Source organism: Saccostrea cucullata, unplaced genomic scaffold, assembly GCF_032062105.1.
Source record: "Saccostrea cucullata isolate Sc308-1 unplaced genomic scaffold, CSIRO_AGI_Scuc_v1 ctg204, whole genome shotgun sequence".
In the NCBI taxonomy this organism is placed as follows: domain Eukaryota; kingdom Metazoa; phylum Mollusca; class Bivalvia; order Ostreida; family Ostreidae; genus Saccostrea; species Saccostrea cuccullata.
Genome location: NW_026940736.1, coordinates 898,442 through 925,573, shown reverse-complemented (window position 1 = coordinate 925,573; position 27,132 = coordinate 898,442). Strand labels below are relative to the sequence as shown.

The 27,132-nt window shown below is 34.2% G+C and overlaps 4 protein-coding genes and 2 non-coding genes across 12 annotated transcripts in view; 2 read left to right on the top strand and 4 right to left on the bottom strand.

Moving 5' to 3' along the window:
* Window positions 1-7,460, top strand: part of LOC134256163 (ecotropic viral integration site 5 ortholog-like) — a 32,064-nt gene extending 24,604 nt beyond the window's left edge. For 6 of the 7 annotated variants that reach the window (XM_062738786.1, XM_062738783.1, XM_062738785.1 and 3 more), the window contains 10 exons: window positions 579-639; window positions 823-876; window positions 1,072-1,242; window positions 2,014-2,169; window positions 2,547-2,693; window positions 2,902-3,072; window positions 3,304-3,450; window positions 3,727-3,822; window positions 3,971-4,057; window positions 5,327-7,460. In XM_062738786.1, coding sequence (XP_062594770.1) covers window positions 579-639; window positions 823-876; window positions 1,072-1,242; window positions 2,014-2,169; window positions 2,547-2,693; window positions 2,902-3,072; window positions 3,304-3,450; window positions 3,727-3,822; window positions 3,971-4,057; window positions 5,327-5,857 — 1,621 coding nt within the window. In that variant the 3' untranslated portion in view covers window positions 5,858-7,460. Of the gene's footprint in view, window positions 1-578; window positions 640-822; window positions 877-1,071; window positions 1,243-2,013; window positions 2,170-2,546; window positions 2,694-2,901; window positions 3,073-3,303; window positions 3,451-3,726; window positions 3,823-3,970; window positions 4,108-5,326 lie in introns of all 7 variants that reach the window. The other variant, XM_062738790.1, reaches the window with a different exon arrangement.
* A 1,446-nt stretch (window positions 7,461-8,906) lies between these two features.
* LOC134256198 (titin homolog) lies at window positions 8,907-10,995 on the bottom strand. The gene is made up of 5 exons (XM_062738847.1): window positions 10,923-10,995; window positions 10,578-10,768; window positions 9,768-10,491; window positions 9,090-9,719; window positions 8,907-9,040 (listed from the first exon to the last, which is right to left on the bottom strand). Exons 1-5 carry the CDS (start codon window positions 10,993-10,995, stop codon window positions 8,907-8,909), a joined length of 1,752 nt encoding a protein of 583 aa, XP_062594831.1.
* Window positions 10,996-15,867: 4,872 nt separating this feature from the next.
* LOC134256197 (uncharacterized) lies at window positions 15,868-17,142 on the top strand. Its single transcript, XM_062738846.1, has 2 exons — window positions 15,868-16,603; window positions 16,754-17,142. Exons 1-2 carry the CDS (start codon window positions 15,868-15,870, stop codon window positions 17,140-17,142), a joined length of 1,125 nt encoding a protein of 374 aa, XP_062594830.1.
* Window positions 17,143-18,487: 1,345 nt separating this feature from the next.
* Window positions 18,488-27,059, bottom strand: LOC134256196 (golgin subfamily A member 6-like protein 24). The gene is made up of 11 exons (XM_062738845.1): window positions 26,997-27,059; window positions 24,431-24,505; window positions 23,827-23,912; window positions 23,655-23,700; window positions 22,981-23,058; window positions 22,730-22,857; window positions 22,336-22,476; window positions 20,041-20,125; window positions 19,155-19,880; window positions 18,876-18,998; window positions 18,488-18,571 (listed from the first exon to the last, which is right to left on the bottom strand). The coding sequence occupies exons 1-11, from the start codon at window positions 27,057-27,059 to the stop codon at window positions 18,548-18,550; spliced, it is 1,575 nt and encodes a 524-aa protein (XP_062594829.1). The 3' UTR covers window positions 18,488-18,547.
* On the bottom strand, window positions 21,702-21,775 carry Trnaa-agc (transfer RNA alanine (anticodon AGC)). Its single transcript has one exon. It is a non-coding gene; the product is annotated as a tRNA-Ala (tRNA).
* Trnat-agu (transfer RNA threonine (anticodon AGU)) lies at window positions 21,965-22,038 on the bottom strand. The gene has a single exon. It is a non-coding gene; the product is annotated as a tRNA-Thr (tRNA).
* Window positions 27,060-27,132: the final 73 nt, after the last annotated feature.

The following is a 27,132-nucleotide window of genomic DNA, read 5'->3' as shown; positions in this document are numbered from 1 at the left end:
CATCTACTGAATAAAAAGGTGGGAGGGAAAACAGTTGACTTTCTCTCTTTGTGTTCCCTATTAACATCAAATAAATTAGGCTACATAAGAAAGAAATATACAGGTTACAAATGTGTTTTGTGTACTTGGTATGCCCTTTAGGTGAAAGGTGTGCAAATGTGGTTTGCTTATGTCACTTTTCCAACCTCCTAAAAACAAAAAAACTAGGTTAACACAGCTGTCAGATTCTGTTTCAGTATGATATAACACAGGTCATACTTAGTGAACCCAAAAATAATTTGAAGAAAAAAATATGTTCTACAAAAATGAATATATATGTCCTTGTCAATTCTAGTAGAATGGAGTTTGAAGATTTTGAAATTTCTAATGTCATAATTCTTAATGCAAGTCCAAGTTGTATTTATGCTGTATCATATAACTTTCTTGTAAAATTAAACTGTTGTACCCAGTGATTACATGTATATTAAATGGAAACAAGTAATGGTGATCTTACTCAAGAAAAAAATGTCTTTAAATTATGAAAAATGAGTATTCAATTAATTATAATTTATTTCCCTTGTATCATTTTCTCTTTTCAGAATAGAGAAAGAATACACAGCACTGAAAAGCAAAGAGAATGAAGACCAGATAGAATTAAGGGTAAAAAAAATTAGAATCTCTGTTTGTGAATACAAAGATTTTTTAAAATTTCAAATATAAAGATTAGGGGCTATCTATGCAATCTCTAACATTCAATATGAAGGCTAGTGCATAATTTATTGATTCTAGTCATGTAAGTGTGGACACATACATTTAATTTGTAAAATGTTGTCTATTTTTCAGAGATTAAGAACAGAAAATAGACTTCTTCGTCAACGAATTGATGCCCTAGAAAAGGTGAGAGCTGGAAAATTTATTTGAAAAATGGAACTTTTCACATTACAGATTGATTTAATGGAAAAGATGTATTTGCATTCATGTTCATATTCAAGCTCTAAAAATATTGTTCTCATATGCACTGATCGCAAATATTGATCCTATTACTTATATCATAAAAAAAACTATTGAGAACTGACAACTTGATTTGGACAGGAATCGGCCTCGTTAGCTGATAGACTAATTCAGTACCAAGTAACCAGAGCACAGGAAGCTGAAGAAACGTACGCCCTGAAAAATAATCTGTCCACAACCAAACAGAAGCTCCTAGATACGTCACGGAAACTCGAGGAGGCCAATACACTTATAGGGGATATCAAGGATAGGGTTAGTACTGATTAGTGAAAATTCTGTGTAACGTGCATCCTTACTAGTGTAAACAAAATATATTTATATTTTTTTTTGCATCAATCAAGTTAACGCATCTTCATGTTAAATGGAATTTCAGTGTAAAGATATGATATTATGAGTATGATACTTTCAAGAAATATTTATTTAATAGACATTAACATCATAACCTTTTTCATTCTGTTGAAGATGAATTTAGTTGTAAGTCTTATAATACAAGTATATATCTTAATTGTCCTGTTGCACTGTATTCAGAATGTCTTGCACGACAGTCCTACATACTGTATGTTTATATATTTACATCTGGAGGTGAATATTGCATATATCTAAGAAAAATCAATATCTGTGCAATAGTTTCCTTCTCAATCTTTTATGCATTATTCCTTGCACATTGCAATTACTTGATATCATGATCATTTTGTAAAATCATTTAAAAATTGTAAGGTACTTCGAATTTCAATTCAGATTATAAAAGTCAAAGTATTTATTTGGTAGAAATTTTTACATTCAAACACAGGGACTTTTAAACCTATGATTGTTGTGTCTTTCTATATTCTCTCTACATTATATGGGAAGTAAATGGACAATAAACAGTTACTAACTTTGGTAATTGTTGGTGTGTGTAAAACCCATCAAACAGTATTTCAGATATAAATAATGTAATTTGATACAGTGGATGAAAAAATTAACGTGATATTGGTAAACATTTCTCTATGTACATAATTATAAAACATGCACCTTTCCTTTCAGACCAGCAGTATCACCTCAGCCTCCTCGTTAGATGAAGATGAGGCTCAGAACGTGATCACTCATCTTCAGGAAGAGGTCATCGCTCTACGACTGAAGGACGCGGACACAGAGTCACTGGTCAAGGAGCTCCGAACTAAAATCAAAGAATTAGAGGATGTAAGTGTGATCTACATGTTTACATAAAAAAAGATATTTTAAAAATTGTATCTTTAACATTTGATAGCGAACACGCTTATAAGGAATTGATGCTTACAGCAAAGGGATTTTTATTACCCATGATATAATTTAGAATATATTCTAAGCATAAAGGATATAATGAATTATGTTTATAACAAAGCAAAATCGTCTATCCTTGGCATTTCATTATAATATGAGTGTGTTTCACTGTATTTCTTACTTTGATGGGATCTTTAGCAAGGAAAAAAAGAAGGCATTAGGTACTGTAAAATGACTAAGAAGATGCACTGTACAAAACCACATTGTTAAGTCGATATGCATCATGATCGAATGTTGACATATATTTTATTTTGTAGACAAACATACAGCTACAGAAGGCTCCCAGCAATGATGTCCAACATCTACAAGAGGAACTTATAGCAGTCAAACTGAGGGAGGCCGAGGCTAATCTCTCTCTGAAGGAAATGAAACACAAAGTCTACGATCTAGAGTCACAATGGGAGGTAACTCATCTCTTTTAATTATTTATCTTGATAAATCAAAACAATTTATACCCCTACCTTATTTGTTTCCAGTTTTAATGGTAATTACAGCTACTTTATATCACGTTTTTCATGATTTATTTGACTTATGCAAAATTTTAAATAAAGGAAATTTGAGAAGAACCAATCTAGAATTTGTTTTTTACGCATTTTCAATGTGGTGTTTCAGGATTACCTCATCAAGTCCAATCAGGACCCGTCCTCCCCAAAAGATAAAAATAGTAACAAGCACGAGATTCGGCAACTTCAGGAGGAAGTGATGTCTGTCAAAATTCGGGAGGCAGCGAGCTTATCAGAACTGAAGGAGGCCAAGCAGAAAGTCATGGAATTTGAAACACAGGTAGGAAAAGAGTAATAAAAATAGGTCTGAGAGACCAAAGAGCAAAGAATACAGAGAAGAAACTTACATGGATAATAGATATGAGAGGAAAAATTTTTGTCTTAATAAGAGATGAAATTTATCAAAAACTTATTCCATATGATTAAGAGTGATTGGTATCCTAAACAAAATTAATGTACATATTAAATTCGAATAATTTGATTGGTTGTATTATTTTATCCTTTTTTTCAGAACCATATCTGCACGAATCAGATCCGGAGAATGGACGAGGAGAACAAGTCACTGAAGTCTCAGATAGAACTACAGGAGGCTCAGGAGAAGGACCTCAGGAACCAGATCAAAGAAATGTGTAGGAAAATGGACAACTTAGAGGCACAGGTAAAAATATGTGATTATTGTCAGCATTAGGATTTGGTTTAAATTCATACATTATGTTTCTTGGCATTATGGTTTGGTTTAAATTTCGTATTTGATATCAAGAAATGTGCAAAAGATTGTGATAGATTAGAATATTAAGGTTTGACTTGTCACAATTCCATCTCAGGTGCATAATCAGATAGATGTGGTACATAAATAAAATTATTTGACATATACAAAATGCGATTGATAAGAAACATTAAATGAGAAAGCATACATGTCTTCATTGTCTTGTAGAGAAAAGAAGAGTCTGTGATGACCAAAATCAGAGAGGCTGAGCAAGACCAGACTTTGGCAGAACTCAAGCGAAAGATAGCGGAACTTGAAATCCAGGTACTATACACTACATAATATGTTATGATGATCTTATTTAAAGGCAGATATAGCGGTCTTTTCAACTTATTGCGATCACAAAATTTCATTTGAATGTATTTCTGTGGTTACCCAAAATCTTAATTTTCAAATGAAATAAAATTTGCAGAAGGAGGAACTTCTCACGGCTGATCGATTGGATGCGAAAGATGGAAGCCAGGACTTGGCCAATCGAATCTATGATCTACAAGATGAAGTATGTCTGATTGATGCATGTGGCTCTTCTGCACTCAGTGACCCTAGTGTGTGGGTGTCCTAACCTTTTCACCTTTGACCTTTCTGTACTGCATTTAATGTCATCCTGCTTCAAAACGGTTTATTTAAGTTAAATTGGGTTAAAATATTTTCCGTTTAAGGCTTAAAGATGAAAATGGAGGTTTGATATGTAACATTTTAACTGAAGTTTGTGAATGTTTTACTAATTCAATTTTATTTAGAAATAGTTGGGAATTTTGCATGCATTTTCCAATTGATTTTATTAGTTTGTTTTAAATTTTGTTTGTTTGTTTTCGGTGTGTGTGTTTTTTTTTTTTTAAGAGCAATTGTTTATCATGTTTCTAATCTTTGATTGTTATATTATTCTTTTGAGTTTTGTTAAACAGACCATAAAACTCTTTCAAGCTAAAGACTACAGGTTGTTACAGAGCTATAGTGAATGTTAGACAACCAATTTCAGGTTCAATATATAAGGGAGATGAATCCTCTAAAAATTGTCTTACTTTTATGAGACAGTTTGGCTGTTGTATGTGTGAAATATTTTGCTTTGGCTTTAGTGAAACTGTCTTTAAAATTCCTGTTTGATCACACTGCATTTATGTCTCTCTTGTTCAGCTTTAGTATATATTAATCAGCTTTGATGGATAAAAAGGGAGTCAAAATTGGTACACAGTATTGGTATTTTGTTCATTGCTTGTTCTATTTTCTACAGTGAACTTGTAGGTTTCTAATATGGTAAAGTTAAAAAAGAGCCATAAACAGTGTTACCTTTCAAATGTTTCATCCCTTCATGTACCTAATACTTTCCTCAATAAACCCTGAAAAACAGTTTAACATTACCCATGTAAATGTAATCTGTGGCTTCAGATATATATACATGTATTATCCTTTATATTGTATTATATAACCATGAATATAAATCCATAGTTCAAATTTGATTTATATGTCTATTCACTGTGGTTCTTTCTTATTTTCTCAAAAAATAAATTGATTTAAATTTCTCAAGTTTCGGTTTTAGTACACATTTTCTTTTATTATCAAGCATTGTCTTACTTTAACTTTACAACATGCATGGATTGTTTTTCTACCAACACTTCCTTGAAAATTAGTGTTAACATTTTAAAGATTTTATTTAAAGCAACAATAAGTAACTTCTTGACAGGTTAATCTAAAGAAAACGGTTCTTCTTTGAAAGATTCTTGTTCTTAGCAAATTAAACTTAATTATTTTTGTATTTTTTTTCCTCCAGGTACTCCAGCTGAGGCTATCCCATAATTCCTCAGTATCAAGACCACCATATCGCAATGGTTCTTTGAGTGAAAGTGACGATGAAAATGACGAAGACTTAGAAAATCCCGACACCTTAAACCGAACATTGTCCGACATCATCGAAGGCAAGTCCCCAGTCAGTGTCTTAACTTCATCCCTTTTTGACAGTTCATCCCCCGAGAAAAGCACTACAAAGTCCCTAGAGGAACTCTCGAAGAATGGACAAATCTCGGGGACAGATCAGTGCATCGAAACTTTGTCCCCAATCTGTTCTCCCAGCAAAGTTCAAAGTTCAGAGTTCAACAATGACTGTGATACAGAGTTAGGTCACTCAGAAAATGGTGCTTTATCAAATCCTTTACAAAGTAACGGGACCGGTGCAAAGGCGGGGATAAATAGTGACTCAGGCAATGGACTCTCCTCAAGTTTACCTAACGGGGAGTTAAACAATCCCAATAACGAACGCACTGTGACTTCTCAAGAGTGCTCAACACAAGAAAGTGTGTCATAGTAAAATGGAGATAATCTGTTCTGAATATTTGTTGAATATATTTGTAAACATTTCCACAAAAAAAATATTTTCTTACATTTATTACCAGATTAAAGAATTTATTGATACTATATGGTTTAGTTTTAAAGAATTTTAGATTTGGATGAATGTCACTGGAGATTTTTGGGTTATTGTAAAGGTACTTGTAAAAATACTGTGTAACCTATCATATTTATTTTTCAAGACATGCATAAATGTATTCTCCATTCTTAAAATATTTTCATGGTTTTAATAAATTGCAGGATTTCCCTTAGAAACATACAAGTTAGAATCATTTTTGACAAATTTATTTTAAACAAAGAAATTTCTGTTTTTGTAAACTTAATATCCAAGGGAACAAAAAGTTTTACTGTAGATTTCTTTCAACAAATAAGAGCAATCTTTTTGTTGTTTTCAGTCAAATGAAAATAGGGACTTATGAATAGTATTTATGAAATAATGATCTATTTGTTAAAAGAGATGGTTTAATCTCATTCTTTCATGCAATTAGTTGTTTAAAGAGGACAGACTGACTTAATTGAAACAAAATTTTAGTTTAATTTTGCCTGTGATCTACACATTGTTTTGTCCACACAACCATAACTTATGCCTTGTTCACTTTGAATCTTTTTTTTTTTTCTGAATTGTACAATTTATATAGATATTAAATGGGGATAAGACTACCATTTATTGCAAATATTGTTAATACTCACAGGAGTTAATGTGCCAAAGAATTTTGCAAGTATTGTTTATGCTACATGAAAAAAAGGTATTTATTTTTCAATTGAGGCTTGTTGGAAGTAGTCTAGAAATACTGGCAATTCTTCATTATGGCCGAAATCTTGTTTTTGTTTTTAAAGAAAAAGTGCATTTTGCTGTTTTCTCTGAAAATTGTTTAATCAAGGATGATCTTTGGAAGGGGGGATTGTGCTTAGCATGAAAATATTTCAAAAATGGTTAAACAATCTCAAATATTGCACTTGTGATTCTTTCTGATCTGTTCAGAGACCACCTGGAAAATCTCATAAATTCCAAATATTACCTCAGCAAGAGTTACTGCCCTTATTATGATATAAATTGTCTCCCCTTCCTTTCCTTGCAATATTGTCATATCATTTTTCTTTAGGAGTGAAATTCAAATTTATGAAATTATCTACAGAAATTCCAGCTTTTATATCTAGAAGACCATTGAATTTAAAAGTTCATGTACATAATCTTTGAACTGATTGTTCTTGATTTTTTTTTCTACAAATGTTATGAATGCATTGACTTAAATGTGGTTGTGATTAGGGAATAGCAAAAATAACTAGAAACCAATTGCTACCAATACATGCCTGCAAAACATAAAAAACTTATCTTTAATCACTGGATTTTGTTGAGGCAAAACGTAAATATATTATCTTTAATACTGAATTTTATTGAGTAGTCAACTTAAAATTCTGACATTAGGTTGTAACCTGGTTACTTCCCTTGAATTTTGTTTTTATAATACATATAATTACTGTTGGCAGATTTCTTAATGAGATGGATACAATATATGTTATTTGAATCTTGTACCATTACAATAAAAATATATGAACATGTTTTTATTATGTATTTTTTTAAGCTGTTTTGTTGGAAAACTCTAAAGATCTTAAATAAGAGAATGTAGTAACTATTATTTAAGAGAAGAGTTTGCTGCAACTCTTGCTAGTTCCTATGGAAAAGGTTTTATTTCCTTGCATGAGGACCTGTCCGTGTTTATTTGATGTGTTCATGATCCTTCAGCTCTCCTGACTCATTATATTGCTGAGCCCTTGTCAACCTTTTCCTCTTGGTTTGGGCTTCATAGATTCATCTGTCAGTTTATGTTAAACTTCTTTGGATCCATTATATTTTGTATTATACTCAAATGATTGTAAAGGCCCTTGGACCTATTGAATTTATGTAATTGTATTTCCTTCATGTTTATAAAGATATTTTAGTCTTTCCATCTTTGCTTAGAAAATATTTGCAGTCAATTTATCTATTCTTCCTGTAGTCAACAATAGAGTTGATGCACACATATCAATTGAAATATAGATTGGTCTTCAAAATGTCTGATAATTTTTAAACAGAACTTTATTTGTCATACTAGTACATGTCGATCCAATCCAGATTTGCCTCATTACTGCATGGAAGATTTTACAAAGGATCTAATCATTGATGCTTTTCTACATATTTTTCTGTTATGAATTTTATTTTTGTGAGAAAAATGTTCTTTCTTAACGAGGCTGAGTCTTATTATTTCTTCCCTAAGTATTTTGATAATTTTTAGTTAATTAATTTTTACTGTTATATTAATTTATTGTTTTAAGAGTAAAATATCGAATGTTTACATTCCGATTTCTTAGGAGTCCATCTCAAAAGTTGTCAAATTTTACTATTAGACCCTATGGGAAATTGTTGGAAAAGTCAAATTTTACTATTAGACCCTATGGAAAATTGTTGGAAAAGCACCAAATTATCACATTTTTTCCATATTTTTTGTAATTCTGCCATAGATGTTTCTTTTTTTTTTTGTCAAGTAGATGAAAGTTATCATAAAAAGTCACCAAATTGTGAAATTTCAGAAAAAGTTGACTATCTAGATTGGTCTTGGTCTTGGAATAAGTAGAGAGAGAGAGATTAAGTCTATTTTTTCAATGTCCAATACCTCTAAAATTGGCATTATGCATTTGCTATGCCTTAAAATAATCTATGCCAAAGCATAATAGCTTCCTTGGTCCAAACAAGCTATCATCATCATCTTCATCACCATTCTTATCATCTTCCTTATTCAAAAGCTGAAAGTATTTTATGAAAAAAATAATCAAACTTATTTTAATAATTTTCAAAAATTATTATTATAAAAAAAACATTTAAAGCATGTAAATGAATGTAAAGTCTTTTGCCATCATAATTATTATTCATCATCAAAGTGCATTTCCCTGGTTTATTTATATCAATACATTCATTCTTTATGTGCAGAGATGTTATTTTCTTATCCACAGCGGTCCTTGTATTGCACTGTTCACATATCTGGTTTATCCACTTCCTCCTTGGTATCTGGTTTATCATCTACTTCCACCTTGATATCTGGTTTATCATCCACTTCCTCCTTGATATCTGGTTTATCAAGGTCACATGGACAAATAAAGCTAAACACTAATGAAAGAAAAGTTAAGTCAGTATGTATCCACTTCCTCCTTGATACCTGGTTTATCATCCACTTCCTCCTTGATACCTGGTTTATCATCCACTTCCACCTTGATATCTCGTTTATCATCTACCTCCACCTTGATATCTAGTTTATCATCCATTTCCTCCTTGATATCTGGTTTATCATCCACTTCCTCCTTGATATCTGGTTTATCATCCACTTCCTCCTTGATATCTGGTTTATCATCCACTTCCTCCTTGATATCTGGTTTATCATCCACTTCCTCCTTGGTATATGGTTTATCATCCACTCCCTCCTTGGTATATGGTTTATCATCCACTTCCTCCTTGATATCTGGTTTATCATCCACTTCCTCTTTGTTATATTGTTTATCATCCACTTCCTCCTTGTTATATGGTTTATCATCCACTTCCTCCTTGATATCTGGTTTATCATCCACTTCCTTCTCGATATATGGTTTATCATCCAATTCCTCCTTGATATCTGGTTTATCATCCACTTCCTTCTTGATATCAGGTTTATCATCCATTTCCTCCTTGATATCTGATTTATCATCCACTTCCTCCTTGTTATATGGTTTATCCTCCACTTCCTCCTTTATATCTGGTTTATCATCCACTTCCTTCTTGATATATGGTTTATCATCCACTTCCTCCTTGATATCTGGTTTATCATCCACTTCCTCCTTAGAATCTGGTTAATCCTCAATGCCCTCCTTGTTATCTGGTTTTGCATACGCATCCTCCTTGGTATATGGTTTATCATCCACTCCCTTCTTGATATATGGTTTATCATCCACTTCCTCCTTGATATATGGTTTATCATCCACTTCCTCCTTGGTATATGGTTTATCATCCACTTCCTCCTTAGTATCTGGTTTATCATCTACTTTCTCCTTGATATCTGGTTTATCATCCACTTCCTTCTTGGCATATGGTTTATCATCAAATTCCTCCTTGATATCTTGTTTATTATCCACTTCCTCCTTGATATCTGGTTTATCATCCATTTCCTCCTTGATATCTGGTTTATCATCCACTTCCTCCTTGTTATATGGTTTATCATCCACTCCCTCCTTCATATCTGGTTTATCATCCACTTCCTTCTTGGTATGTGGTTTATCATCCACTCCCTCCTTCATATCTGGTTTATCATCCACTGCTTTCTTGGTATATGGTTTATCATCCAATTCCTCCTTGATATCTGGTTTATCATCCATTTCCTCTTTGTTATATGGTTTATCAACCACTTCCTTCTTGGTATATAGTTTATCATCCACTTCCTCCTTAGTATCTGGTTTATCATCCACTTCTTCCTTGATATCTGGTTGATCATCCACTTCCTCCTTGATACCTGGTTTATCATCCATTTCCTCCTTGTCATATGGTTTATCATCCACTTTCTCCTTGGTATTTGGTTTATCATCCACTTTTTCCTTGATATATAGTTTGCCTGGTCTGTAAGTAAGATTCCTCCAGTACTAGAATTCTTGGTTTTATTTACCTCCAAATGAGAGTTTGCCTGATCTTTTGGTAAGTTTCCTCCAATGCTGATACTCTTGGTTTTATTTTCCTCAATATGACAGTTTGCCAGTTCCTTGGTTAAGATTCCTCGAATGCTTGTATTCTTGGTTTTATTTTCCTCCAAATGAGAATTTGCCTGGTCTTTTGGTAAGGTTCCTCCAATGTTGGTGCTCTTTGTTTTATTTTCCTCTAAATGAGAGTTTACCAGGTCTTCTGGTAAGGTTTCTCTAATGCTGGTATTCTTGGTTTTATTTTTTTCAACATGGGGGTTTGCCTGGTCTTTTGCTAAGGCTCCTCCAAAGCTATTATTCTTGGTTGTATTTTCTTTAATATGAGAGTTTACCAAGTCTTCTTGGTTTTTTCCTAATCGAAATGAAGGTTTGCCTGGTTCTTTGGTAAGGTTCCTCCAGTGCCATCGTCGGAAACCCACGGGTTATCTCGTTTTTACTTATCACCCGTGGGCAAACTCGCTGAAATATCGCCGTAAAATATGCTAATTTGTTTTTCTAGTCAACCAATCAGAAAATTGGAAATCTTCATTTTTGAAAAATACGTTTATTACTTTGCTATTTATGGTAAATATTTTGACGCTCGTTAAAACTTCTTCTTCTTCTTCCCTTTTTGGAGTGAACTCAAGTTGAGTGTTGATACTCCAGTGCAAAGTTTGATTTAAAACTATGAAAGTCAATTCGTACAGGTCACTGACATTGATATCCGTCAGATATTTTATAGGAGTACCTCTTTCTAACTGCAAAATGCACCGGTGAGTGGATTTATCATCTGTGTTCACTACGGAATGAGTTTTTCATGTTTTGGCAATGCCGAACATGCATATGTCCACTCCAACCCTTTATAGTCGTCTCTACTCGATATCAATTATTGAATTTGGTAACGTGAACTGTATTTTGTTGTTTGGCATCGCGACTCTGTGAATCGGCCAATCAAATGACCAATGCAGATTTATTACATACGACGATTTTTCGGCGAGTTTGCCCACGGGTGATAAGTAAAGACTAGATCACCCGTGGGTTTCCGACGATGCTCCTGTGCTGGTATTCATGGTTTTATTTTCCTCCAAATGAGCGTTTACCAGGTCTTCTGGAAAGGTTCCTCCAATGCTGGTATTCTTGGTTTTATTTTCCTCCAAATGAGAGTTTACCAGGTCTTATGGAAAGGTTCCTCCAATGCTGGTATTCTTGGTTTTATTTTCCTCCAAATGAGAGTTTACCAGGTCTTCTGGAAAGGTTCCTCCAATGCTGGTATTCTTGGTTTTATTTTCCTCCAAATGAGAGTTTACCAGGTCTTCTGGAAAGGTTCCTCCAATGCTGGTATTCTTGGTTTTATTTTCCTCCAAATGAGACATTTCCTGATCTTTTGGTAAGGTTCCTCTTATGCTGGCATTCTTGGTTTTTATTTCCCTCCAAATGAGAGTTTGCCTGGTCTTTTGGTACGGTTCCTCCAAAACTAGTATTTTTGGTTTTATTTTCATCCAAATGAGGGTTTGCCTGGTCTTTTGGTGAGGTTCCTCAAATGCTGATATTCTTGGTTTTATTTTCCTCACCATGAGTGGCTGGGTTTTTGGTAAGGTTCCTCCATGCTGGTATTCTTGGTTTTATTTTCCTCCAAATGAGGGTTTGCCTGGTTTTTTGTTAAGATTCCTCCAATGCTAGTATTCTTTAATTTATTTTTCTCCAAATGAGAGTTTGTCAGGTTCTTTGGACAGGTTCCTTGAATGCTTGTATTCTTTGTTTTATTTTTCTCCATTTTTTTTTAATTTAGGATCTATTTTGAAAGGAAGGGGATTGTGCTTCGCATGAAAATATATCTAAAATGGTTAAACAATCTCAAATATTGCACTTGTGATTCTTCTGATCTGTTCAGAGATGACCTGGAAAATCTCATGAATTCCAAATATTACCTCACCAAGAGTAACTGCCCTTTGTTATAATATAAATTGTCTCCCCTTCCTTTCCTTTCAATATTTTCATATCATTTTTCTTTTGGAATGAAATTCAAATTCATGAGATTTTCTTCAAGAATTCCAGCTATTATAACCAGATTACAGTTAATGGAAAAGTTCCATGTATGTACATATGTTAGAATTGATTATTTTTTTTATGCCCCCCCCCCCTTTCGAAGAAGGCAGGGCATATTGCTTTACTTTTTGTCTGTCGGTCGGTCCACTAGTTTCCGTTCATTTTCTTCACAACCGTTGCACGTACTTAAATGAAATTTGGTATGCAGATATATCAGATGAATATCTTGGTCAAGTTCTGTTTTGGGTACGATTGCACCATTTTGGACAGAGTTATGCCCCTTGGACTTAGAAAAATTCCAGTTATTTGCAATTTCTTCTTAGAAGTTACACATACTGAAATGAAATTTAGTATATAGATTTATCAGATAAATATCTAGGTCAAGTTCTGTTTTGGGTATGATCTCGCCATTTTTGACAGAGCTATGCCCTTTTGGACTTAGAAAAATTTCAGTTGGGGGGGGGCGGAGGGGGTAGGGGTTTTACAAACATCTCTTGTTTTGAATGCATTGACTAAAATGTGGTTGTGATTAGGGAATAACAAAAAAAAAACTGGAAACCTATAGCTACCAATATATACCTGCTAGCAAAAGATAAACATTGATCTTCAACACTGGATTTTATTGCGTACTCAGTTTAAGGTCATAGGCAATGTAGTTTGAATTTTATTGAGCTCTTCCCTCGAGTTGAAGAGTTTCACTACAGGAGGGACCTGTGTGCAATATTTTTAATGTCTATATATGGATTGTATACCTCTTCTAAAACAAATTTTGATGGAAAAAATCTAGGGATGTCAAATCGGTCAATTTTTAATACTCGGTTACTCGGACGTTTTTCCGATCGAGTACCCGGGTTCTCGGTAAAATTCTTAATAAATATGAACAAGTTAATTAATAACTGTAAAACATTGAAATAAAACCACATGGTCTGTTGGGAGGTTTACCTGTAAATTATGACAACTTTTTTATAAAATCTTAAATTTATGTTTCGTAATTTTTATATATTTTTCTTTGAATAATGCAAAAATTTTCATAATTTGATATATGTTCAAAACCTCTGGTAACGCATGCTGATTATTTGTCTAGGAACATGTAATGGTTCTATAATTTTGAATTTAGAATGACTAGAAATATTATCAGTAGGTAGGGTACGTACTTAACATACCTTAATAGCCTGTCATTAGGTTGTAACCTGGTCACTTCCCTTGAAGTTTCTTTTAATTATACATATAATTACTGTTGATGGATAACATATACTTACTGAGATGGATACAATACATGTTATTTGAACCCTGTACCATTATGAATATATACTCATCAAAATAAGAAACGCATAGTAGAATTTTAGTGACACATTGAAAATAAAGGTTATTTAGTAAAATGATGCATTGATAAAATAATAATGTAGTAAGCAGCAGGAATACTATCTTAATGTCATTATTACACAAACAATTTTGAAATTATAGTCAGTTTACGACCATTAAAGATCAATATCTGGTATGCCCCCGCAGACACAAATGATAGCCACAAACGGCATCTAATGGAAGCAAATGTGTATAATAAAACTGTATATGAATACTCTCCCACTTCAAATGTAGAACTTTGGTCAGCTGTTGCAGAGTCTGGGGATGCGATTGTCTTTGGCAAATCATGTCAATTCATTTTGTCCAATGCAGCTTAATTTGGATTAAATCTAGCGATTTAGATGACTGTGGTTGAAACAGGTTGTTGTTCTTTGCAAGAATAGGTGTGTCAAACGAGCTATATGTGGCTGTGTATTGTGAGATTGCAATACGGCTCTAGGAAGCTGCAAAATTGAATGGGTATGTGTAGGTAGAACATGGTTAGAGTACCTTTTGCCATCAAAGTCCATTGAATTCGAACCAAATAAATCTTACATTCTTATAATACCGTTTTCCATATCATTACACTACCACCAACAACTTTTTTAACGCCTTGGAGGCAGTTATCTGTCTAACATTCATTACAAAGCATTAGCACTCTTAAACTTATAAGAAGATTTCATAAAAATATTCTGGACTAGTAGGTTAACCAAAATGTTCAGCAGTGATGCTGTGGTCATACTCTATTGATCTGTGATCTTTGAAGTCGATATATGGGGCGTTGTGGGGTCGGAACAATGGCATGATTAATCCTCTTGCAATAATTCATAGTCAACTGAAAACGGTCTTGTTAGATGATCTATGCAGTTCATAGATAGCTAATGCTTAAGATGACGTCCTTGCATTACATTCACGCAATTTACGTATTCCTCGGAAGTGATGCTGTGCTGCTGATGTCACACGTAGTCTACTATATTTTTTGCGAACATTGGGTGTTCGCTGTTTATATATGGTTTATGTTTTATAGGTTAGATATTGTCTGTGTGTAACATTAAAATCTCTTGCAATTGTAGATTGCAGTACCACTGCTTCCAGTCACCCATTTTCCTTTTTTTGCAACGCAACATTCAGATGCAGCATTTTTAGGAAGCCTCATTTTTCAGATAAAACCATATTCAATATATAGAGAACCCCCGCTTTTGATAGCCCCTTTGTACCTGAAGGAATTGCATCCGAATTCAACAAATGAAAATTGAGATAAACATTTTGGGGAAAATTTTGCAAAATCAGGTCTTTTTGTCTGTGAGACTTGTAGAATAGCTGTAAAGTTAACAATTGCATTAAAAAATCATGCATTTCACTCGAATACATCGTATCCATACAAAAATAAAAGGTATGATAAAACTATCAAACATTTTTCAGGGCACTGTTCCTACTTGCGTTTCTTTTTTTTTTTTTTTTTGAAGAGTATATTCTTAGTATGTATTTTTCAAAGTCATTTTGTTGAACTTTGTTCGGGTAGTGTTTAGAGCTTCCTTAATTCCGGATAATTATATTGGCTATCAAAGAATTACTATAAATTCTTATTTCATGACAAAAAATTATATAATTGCACTGATGAAACATTTAATAAAAAATGAATTAAAGCAATATGTACAATTACTTCAATAAAATGTTTTAAGAACAAATATAATGCTGTTAAAAATGTGGGGTTTTTTTGTTGTTGTTGTTTATGTTTTTTTTAAATTCACTTCCAGACTTTGTGAGCTGCAACAGGTGCTATTTTTAAACTTGGAAAATTTTCACTAGATGTTGAAAATTTTGTTCTGAGTTACAACTAACATTTGGACATTGTGCGGGGTTTCACTTATATATGATAATATTTTGTTGTTTTTGTCGATGTCACAATAAATGGATGAACAACAACAACAAAACGACTCAAACTGTCCAGTATGTGCATATCAGTTTTCCACTCCGGATAAAGTTCCAAAAATTCTACCCTGCTCTCACACGTTCTGCAGTCCGTGTATTGACAACATTATAGCCGCCACCCCTTCAAATTCAGATTCCTCCGTTAAGTGTCCAATCTGCAGGCAGGGCGTATTTATTCCGAAAGATGGAGTTCAAGGATTCTTTGACAATTACTGTAAATCCGCGCCACGGCAAGAAGAGACGTGTGACGTTTGTGGAGCGAGGGAGGTACGAAAACTGAAGCACTGCCATGAATGCAACAGTATCCTCTGCAGCGTTTGCCATAAAAGTCATCATCACAAGGATGAGAAAAAATTCGGCGATGAGTCAGAGTGCTGGGTTCTAACAAACAGACCCTTCGTTGCCAAGTTTTCCCGTAATGGCCAGGAGATGTACAGAAAATATGTCCAAAATGTAACAACCACAGAAAACAGCGTTCCTATCTCGCTGTACGCGTACGATGATCGTCGGCTATCAAAGAATTACTATAAATTCTCATTTCATGACAAAAATATAATTACACTGATGAAACATATAATAAAAAATGACAGTGACAGTGATGAAGTTCAAGAATTCTTTGACGATTACTATAATTCCGCGCCACAGCAAGAAGAGACATGTGACATTTGTGGAGCAAGGGAGGTACGAAAACTGAAGCACTGTCATGAATGCAACAGTATCCTCTGCAGCGTTTGCCACAAAAGTCATCATCACAAGGATGAGAAAAAATTCGGCGATGAGTCAGAGTGCTGGGTTCTAACAAACAGACCCTTCGTTGCCAAGTTTCTCTAGGTACTCCAGCTGAGGCTAACCCATAATTCCTCAGTATCAAGACCACCATATCGCAATGATTCTTTGAGTGAAAGTGACGATGAAAGTGACGAAGACTTAGAAAATCCCGACACCTTAAACCGAACATTGTCCGACATCATCGAAGGCAAGTCCCCAGTCAGTGTCTTAACTTCCTCCCTTTTTGACAGTTCATCCCCAGAGAAAAGCACAACAAAATCCCCAGAGGAACTCTCCAAGAATGGACAGATCTCGGGGACAGATCAGTGCATCGAAACTTTGTCCCCAATCTGTTCTCCCAGCAAACTTCAGAGTTCAGAGTTCAACATTGACTGTGATACAGAATTAGGTCACTCAGAAAATGGTGCTTTATCAAATTCTTTACAAAGTAACGGGACCGGTGCAAATCTTGGTTTTTTTTTGTAAAGTAAAAGTGCATTTTGCCGTTTCCTCTGAAAATTGTTTAATCAAGGATGGAAGGGGAATCGTGCTTAGCATGAAAATAAAGCATAAAATTAAATCTAAAATGGTTAAACAATCTCAAATATTGCACTTGTGATTCTTTCTGATCTGTTCAGAGACCACCTGGAAAATCTCATAAATTCCAAATATTACCTCAGCAAGAGTTACTCCCCTTTTTTTCTTATATAAATTGTCTCCCCTTCCTTTCCTTGCAATATTGTCATATCATTTCTCGTTAGGAGTGAAATTCAAATTCATGAAATTATCTACAAGAATTCAAGCTTAAATAACCAGAAGACAGTTTAATGTAAAAGTTACATGTACATAGTCTTTGAATTGATTGTTCTTAATTTTTTTTTCTACAAATGTTATGAATGCATTGACTTAGTTTAAATGTGGTTGTAATTAGGGGATAATGAAAATAACTAGAAACAAATTGCTACAAATACTTATCTTTAATCAGTGGATTTTGTTGAGGCAAAACATAAATATATTATCTTTAATACTGGATTTTATTGAGTATTCAATTTACAATTCTGACATTAGGTTGTAACCTGGTTACTTCCCTTGAATTTTGTTTTTATAATACATATAATTACTGTTGGCGGATTTCTTAATGAGATGGATACAATATATGTTATTTGAACCTTGTACCATTACAATAAAAATACATGAACATGTTTTTATTGTGTATTTTTTAAAGCCATTTTGTTGGAAAACTAAGATTTTGCTAGTTCCTTCACGAGGACCTGTCCGTGTTTATTTGATGTGTTCATGATCCTTCAGCTCTCCTGACTCATTATATTGCTGAGCCCTTGTCAACCTTTTCCTCTTGGTTTTGGGCTTCATAGCTTCATCTGTCAGTTTTATTTTATTTTATACTTCTTTGGATCCATTAGATTAACTCAAATGATTGTCAAAGCCCTTGGACCTATTGTTTTTATGTAATTGTATTTACTTGATGTTGATCAAGATATTTTTGTCTTTCCAATTTAGATAGAAAAAATTGCAGTCAATTTGTCCATTTACCTTCAGATTACTTTGAGTTCAACAACAGAGTTGTTGCACACATATCAATTGAAATATAAATTGGTCCTCAAAATGTCTGATTATTTTCATACATAACTTTATTTGTCATACTAGTACATGTACATCCAGTACAGATTTGCTTCATCATTCACTGCATGGAAGATTTTGCAAGGGACCTATCAATGATGCTTCTCTACACATGTCTTTAAAATGAAAAAAAAAACCTTTAGTTCTGGTATAAATTTTATTTTTGTGAGAAAAAAATTTCTTAAGTCTTTCTTTCTTTCTTAAGTAGTTTCGTTAAGTTTTATCTGTTCCATTCTTTCTCTCTTGCTTCTTTTCACCACACAGCTTTTCCAGCATCCTGTATCAGATGAAAAATTAGGAAAAAAAATCATTAATGAAATATTTTAACAAGAATTGAATTTAATCAGTTTTATTTACTATGTTAATTAAACTGAACTTTATTAAACATTAGGATGGAAGGGGGTGACATTTTTTTTTTCATTTCGGTTGATTGGAAGTCTTTGAAATATTTGTAAAGACAATAAAGATATTGATGTAAATTTAATAATTTACATTGTCACTAAAAATAAAATATTTTTCCTCCTCTCAGGCTCTCACTATACAAATTGAGAAAGTTATGAAATAATGAAGATTTGCTTTACCTTAAAATAATCTATGCCAAAGAAGAATAGCTTTCTTGGCCCAAATAAGCAGTCATCATCATCATCATCATCAGCAATGTCATCTTCATCATCACCATACTTATCATCATCCTTATTCAAAAGCTGAAAGTGATAGTTAACAAAAATATTTTAACAACTTTCAAAAATTATAGAAAGAACATTAAAAGTGTAAATGAATAGGAATTTTTACAAATCTCTTTTGCCTAATTGTAATTCATAATTCATCTGCAAATACATGTGAATGCTGTGTTTTAATACCTCAAGTGTTATCTTCAGATCCTTGTTGACTTCTAAGACTTCGGTATCTCCAATTGGTGTTGCTATTTTTTCATCCATCAAGAGCTCTTCCGGTTTATGGCTATCTTTCTTCACATCCATTGGAGTCTCTGGAATAGGGGATTCCTTCTCATCTCCAAATGTTGGAGTCTCTAGAACAGGGGATTCCTTCTCATCTCTAAATGTTGAAGTCTCTAGAACAAGGGATTCCTTCTCATCTCTAAATGTTGAAGTCTCTAGAACAAGGGATTTCTTCTCATCTCCAAATGTTGGAGTCTCTAGAACAAGGGATTCCTTCTCATTTCTAAATGTTGAAGTCTCTAGAACAAGGGATTCCTTCTCATCTCCAAATGTTGGAGTCTCTGGAACAGGGGATTCCTTCTCATCTCCAAATGTTGGAGTCTCTAGAACAAGGGATTCCTTCTCATCTCCAAATGTTGGAGTCTCTGGAACAGGGGATTCCTTCTCATCTCCAAATGTTGGAGTCTCTAGAACAAGGGATTCCCTCTCATCTCCAAATGTTGGAGTCTCTAGAACAAGGGATTCCTTCTCATCTCCAAATGTTGGAGTCTCTAGAACAAGGGATTCCTTCTCATCTCCAAATGTTGGAGTCTCTAGAACAGGGGATTCCTTCTCATCTCCAAAAGCTTCTTGATCTAATGCCTTTTCCGTATTCACTGCATCTTTCTGTTTTGTGAAATCAGCAGCCTTAAATAATGGAAGAAATGGTTTGTTTACCATTTTGTTTGTATTATACTCAATAATAATCTTATTATTGTAACTTTGGTTCTTATTCCATTCAAATAGCTTTCAGAAAAAGTTTAAACAAGTAAATCACAGTTGTCTAATAAAGAAATGATCATTTTACCTGTACTTTCTTTATGTTTTCTCTTTCAATCAAGGCCTTTGCAAGTTCCCTTTCTTTGTGTTTTTTGATAAATGCTGTTAGCTTTCTGTAAATAAATAAATTATTTAAAATAAGTTTGCAAGCTTAAAATTAAGTTATATGTCAGAAATCCATATCGATATTTTCCTAGGTTTTAGTATCAGGATTGATGTATTGTGAGCAATGAGCTCACTATATGATACCCCCGCCTCCCATATGTATAAAAAGGCAGTGTCCATGTTTTGCTATGGAAACCCGAAATATGTGTCCGATCAAAAACTAAAATAGGAGGTTGACATTGGAAATATGTCATAAAGATTCTGTGAACGTTTCATTAAATTTCACTCAGTAGTATATGAGGAGTTTCAGATAAGAGATGGGTACCCCAAAACGTAACAGATGGATGGACAGAAAGACATTTAGATGGACTGCTATACAGACGGACAGACATTCCAATTACAGTATACCCTCCCACTTTTCAAGCGAGGGGTATAAATATATATCAAAGTACTAATTGAAAGAAAGGGAGGAAAACCCTTAATTATGCAAATAATATATTTACTTAACAATGTCAAAACTGAAAAAAACAAGAGGCCCACGGGCCTTATAGGTCACCTAAGGAACATGTAACAATTCTCCAACAACTGAATTTGGTTTGACTATTTTAAACCAAAAGCCTCGTAATTCACTATTTTGAAAAAGGCACCATTGTTTATCAAAACTTTACACTTAGCATGCTTATTTTGGTTACTTAATACCCAAAGGCAGATCAGAGTAACAGAGAGAAAATGCATTTCCACTTTATAACCACCAGTTGTGCACACCAACCCAGAAGAACCACTGACCTTGGGGCCACATATTTCAACATTTTGGAAATTTTATAAATTTCATTTTATCCGAAATGGGTGATTGATATCAAAGAGCAGATTTCAAAGCATTACTATATTTTCAGGATATGTAACCCCCTACCCCTGTCTGCAGTACCCCTAATGCAGGGGCTCTGAAATTAATCATTTGGAAACATCAGGCTTTCTTCATTATAAATATATAGTTAAATCATTGGCATTATACCAGGGAGCAAAGGAAAAGATTTCCAAGGAATTCATGCATTTTCACTATATAATCATTATAGAGCCACACCCTAACACCAGAACCCCTGACCCAGGGGTCATGAAATTCATAAATTGGGAAGAAGCATCCTTCCTCATCATAACTATATACACAGTTCATTGGTTTTATACCCAGGAACATATGAGAGGATTTTTAAAGAATTTATGCATTTTCAGTATATAATCAACAGAACCCCACCCTAACACCAGAACCCCTGACCCTGAGCTCATGAAATTCACAATTTTGGAAGAGGCAATCTTATTCAACATAACTATATACTTGGTTAGGTTATTTAATGCCCAGGAGCAGAAAAGAAAATTTGCAAAGAAATAATGCATTTTCACTATACAGCCTATTTAGCCCCACCCTAGCACTAGAACCCCTGTCCCTGGAGCCATGGATTTCACAATTTTGGTAGAGGACTCAATGCTGATCACAATCATGCCAACAGTTTGATTGCTTGATGTCCAGATTCATAGAAGATTTTTAAAGATTGTGTAGTAGGAAAGGAGAAATGCACGAAGAAAAACATATGGCTGGACCGGGAATCGAACCCGGGACCCCTGTATTGCTAGTCAGGTGCTCTAACCACTGAGCTATCCAGGCCGATATACACGGTCCATAAAGCCCGAACTTCTACATTCCTCCCTCTTTAAACAGTCTTCGACCTCGAAGACACAAGTTCTAGGGCCCTGCCAGGAATTACTAATTTACACATACACTGAAACCTGAACAAAGCCCCCCACACTGGCCACCAAATGTAGTAGGAAAGGAGAAATGCACGAAGAAAAACATATGGCTGGACCGGGAATCGAACCCGGGACCCCTGTATTACTAGTCAGGTGCTCTAACCACTGAGCTATCCAGGCCGATATCCACGGTCCGTAAAGCCCGAACTTCTACAATTGCACTAATTTTAGTGGTTTTGGCCCCACCCCCAGGCCCCAAGGGAGGGCAGGGACCATGAAATTCGCAATTTATGTTCCCCTTTACCCATAGATGTTTAGTGCCAAAATTGGTTGAAATTGGTTGAGCGGTTTCAGAGAAGAAGCTGAAAATGTTCAAATGTTATCGCATGACAGACGACGCACGAAGACGACAACAACGAATAGCAATAGGTCACCCGAGTTTACTCAGGTGACCTAAAAACTGAAAAAGGTGACTAACCCCCTAGGAGACTTTTTTGCAATGGCCTGGTCTTTTGTCAGGGTTCCACCATTTCTAGAAGTCTTTGTTTTGTTTTCCTCGTTGATACAGGCCTTGGCTTCTTCTTCTTCTCTCCGCTTTCTTATGAAAGCTTTTAGCCTCCTGTAATTGATTAAATTAAGTAAGTTTCCAAGCTTATATATCATGTATATATTTAATTGCCATAAATTAAAGTAGTTAAAAAAAATTCAAATACATATTTTCAAAGTTAAGTGCATCATCCTTGAGGTATACAATTATTTATGGCTCAGATATTTAAATTATTACTGTGGAAAAATATTGCAGGGTACTGATAAACACCATAAAGATTTTAATATTTATTTTACAATGTCAAAAGTTTAAAAAAGTGACTAACCCCCTTGGAGAGTTTTTATTTCCCTCCAAAAGAAAGTTTACTTCATCTTTTGTCAGGGTTTTTCCAAAGCTTCTATTATTTGTTTTATTTTCTTCCTTTGGAACTCTGTTCTCTGCAGGTTTTGCCTCCTACACAAATAAAATGGTAATTGGGATGTCAGAGTTGCCATATCAAATGTATGAAAATAATCCCAAATGCATGTCAGAGTGGTATTATAATTTGAAATTTGATTCATTTAGCAGAAATGTTACCTGACTTGCTGCTTTTTCTTCTTTTTCAACCTGATCTGCCCAGCTATAACTAAACTTGAGGATCTGGAGCTTTGTTTCCTAAATACAGAACAAAATAGAAAAACATGTTAAACATATAGACATGTATTATTTATTTATTTCTTCAAATGCATGAAAACCTGCAAATTATATAAAGTTGGACTTAACATGTTTTGATGTACCTGCATGTACAAACATTGATTATCAAAATATTCCTGTCTGATGGGTATTATTTAGCAAAAACTGATGCAATCAATCCATTCGCTTCCATGATAATTTGCATATACGCTGAAAGAATTTATGTAAAATTATCACTGGAGCAAATTGATTGATCATCATAATAAAAACAAAGAGACAGACAGTTATTCCTTATATTTTAAATTTTTACCTGATCCTTGATTCAGTTATATAATATTCAATAATAGCTTTTAGTAGAAAATCTCAGCATCCCCAACAGGTGTATTACTAAGCAACATGCAGCAAAAAAGCAATAAGTTGTGTTGTGTGCTTAGCAAATCTCTGTATGGGGTTATAAAGTCATTATCTTTTTTGTAGTTTTATCTCGCACAAAGACATTGGAAATGAAAATGTTTTTGCAACAATATGTGTTGAGTATTTGAAAAGATACAAATCAGATTCTCAATACTTGTACTTACCCAATTTTTCACTGCCTCATCTCCAAAATCTAAAGGTGTTGCAAATCTACAAAAATACAGATGACTACAATATTTTATAAAGCCTGTCATTAAATGTACCACCAAACATTGACAACAGAACACATAGCATATTGGAATAGTTATTTGGGGGTCAGTTATTGCATGACCATACCTGTTGTCATTTGTGTTGTAATTTTTCTTCTCTGCAATTTTTTTCTCAAACTTTTTCTCCATCTGTATTTTTTGCTTTTGTTCCTCCTTCAAGACAAAAAAATGTGGATATATGAAACATCAGCATGGAAATGTATATCAACTTCATTTTCTTAGACAAAATTATATAAAAAAAAACCATTGGCACAAAATTTATTGACATGACAACCTACAATTACTCAAAAAGGGGGTATTTTTCTATAAATGTAAAGACATGAAAGTTCTGGTAAACTAAAACATAGATAATTTCCCATATATTTATCTTATACATTGAAAATTTCCTATGTATAGTATCTTAATATACATAAATAATGCCAATTATGAAACTTAAACATAGATAATTTCTATTATATAACTTAATCATAGATAATTTTTATTCTGTAACTTAAACATACACAATTTCTATTATATAAATTATACATAGATAATTTCTATTACTAGTATATAACCTATATATAGATAATTTCTATTATATATAAACTAATACACAAATAATTTCTATTATATAACAAATACATAGATAATTTCTATATATAACTTATACAGAGATAATTTCTATTCTGTACCTCCACACGTCTCTCTTCCTCCTCAACAGCATCACTCCATGAATAATCGAACTTTAATATCCTCAGTTTTGTGTCCTGAAAATATTTATTTGATCAGCAAATTGAAATGATTGACAGAATGCAAAGTGGGCATACAAGAACCTGAAACATGACGACCCTACCCTACCTATATCTCAAAATATCTATACACATGGGAGATAAGGAGAAATGCTGCCAAAAACTCAAACACTTAACCTCAAACCTAAACTAACACCTAAGTGGACCCCCTCCCTTTTAACCATAAATAATGGGCAGATATAACCACTTTAGGGAAGAATGAATGTACCCCTCAATAATTACTTTTGATGACCCGATAAATATTACAATATATATATTGCATGTCAAGGATTTTTTTTTTTACTTTGTAATGTCCAACCAAAATATGTTAAGTTGTGCATACCTCCCCCCCCCCCCCCCCCCCCTCCATCCCAATTGAAACTGCTTGCTTTAGGCCTGGAAGGTCTGTAAAAAGCCAAATCTAACAGGAGTGCATTTTTGTCCAGCAAGAGAAAACAAAATAAAACATTAAAACACAAAACAACCACCTAAATGATATCTGACTATGGAGAGATTTGAGAACCGTATGACAATATAAAAACAAGAGGGTATTGGCCAGATCTCGGGATTATAATTCATAATTTTAGATGCTAGGGAAATCCAGAATAATAAAGTTATTTACCACAGAAATACTGAGTAACTAAAATACTCGGCATTGGATATATTTTTTGACATTTTCAAATTAAGGTTTGGGCTCCAATAAAGTTATGAATGTAAACATTACGTAGGAGAGAATTTAAGTGAACTTACCACATCTGCAACGGGGGTATCTCCAAAATCCAAAATTTTGTTGAAATCCATGATTTTTCTTCTTCTACGAAAAGAAAATAAACATATTATCATGATAAAAGTACCTAATTTTCTTACACGTGTTTGAAACAGAATATCCTAATGTATGACACTGTTTTGATCTAAAAAGACAAATATCTGGGTGACTTTTACCTCCGTGTTTTGCCTCTCGTCTCCGCTTTTTGTTGTAGTTATGATTGTTGCGTCACACTGATTGTTACGTTTAAGTGACGTCATAGATACAGTCGGACCACCTCATCCTTTTTCGTCGCATATTAATGTGCGATGCAAAAAGACAAGGTACAGTAATCTGACTGATCACAAAACGTGTTTTTTGACGACATTATGTCACGTTCCTAGCGTAAAAAGAGTCATGTATGGTCTGATCACCTTGTCCCATCTTCGCAAGCCAAGAGTTTTCGGTCCGCACCGCTCCCCATAAAAACCCTTGGCTAGCGAAGATGACCTTGTTCCTGCAATTTTGCTAACTATGTACATATAATGTAGCTCTAAAGAAACAAAGAAAAAAATTGGTCAAACAGCTGTGTACATGTATTTAGGCGCGGATCCAGAAATTTTTTCCAGGTGGTGGGGGGGGGGGGGGATCCACTCCCAGAAATTTCTTGACAAGCAGGAAAAAACCTAAACTCGCCCAAACGTCAAAAACCTATTTCGTTTGGGATGAGAGGGGGGGGTTATGCCTAGGTCACATTTAAGCCGATGGTCGGGCGACTAAATTTTTTTGATCTTGTCGGCTGAAAGAACATTATCGGCCGATACAGTATCGGTCGACACTGAGCAGTCACATTAATTCCTAGGGACACCGATAATTTGGATAAATAACACAAAAAATCTGTTTTCTTTAGAATTCAGCAATATGTTTTCATAGTTCTATATTCAGATAGGTGACGTGAGTAATGTTTGCAAGGCTAAGTGGCAGAATCTTATAAAATTGTTACTCAATGTTGAAAATGTGTGCAAAATTTTGTATGAAATTGCATAAAAACGACAAATGGTGCATATCTAAGCAGCAAAGAATGCTTAAGATTTGTTTATATCTTACGGATTAATTATTCATGTTATTTCCGTTCAAAAATTTTATTTCAATCCATGCATCAAAATTTTGTTTGTGTTATGTTTTCTTACCAGGTTAAATAATCACAAGTCGGCCAATCGTCGTCCGAGCTCTGAGCTACAGTTTGATTTTAACCATCGGCCGAAATTTTAAACACCCTTTTTGTCCAACGACGGACGACCGACTTAATAAACTGACCACCGATGGTCGAACGATGATCGAAGGTTGGTCGACGGATAACTTCAATTGAAGGAATCGGCCCCCGATGCTTAAAAAATTATAACTTGGACCGATGGACACAAAATTGGTCGGCCGACAAAAAAAAATGGTCAAAATCGGGCAAGACAACGGCCGATGAACTGACGACTGCCACCCGCAGAATCCCACTTTTGCTTCGAAACCCGTCGGCCGTTGGTCGTTTTTGGAAATGTGACTGGGGTTTTAGTCTATGACTTCTATTGCCTCAAATCTTTCACTTTTCATACCCATATCACATATATTCGCGTTTACCAGGGGGGTCCATGGTAACACTTTTTTCTTTAGTATAGACATTTTTTAACCGTGTAAATTCCGGGGGGGGGGGTTCTGACTCCCCCACCCACCCACCCCCACTCCCTCTGGATCCACACATGTGTATTTTTTGTCATCAGGCTGATTTCTTGTCGTCATTTGTTAATGCAAAAAAGCATCTGAAAACAATTCAAAGATATACTGGGTTATTTTCTGCTTGATATTTTTAGGC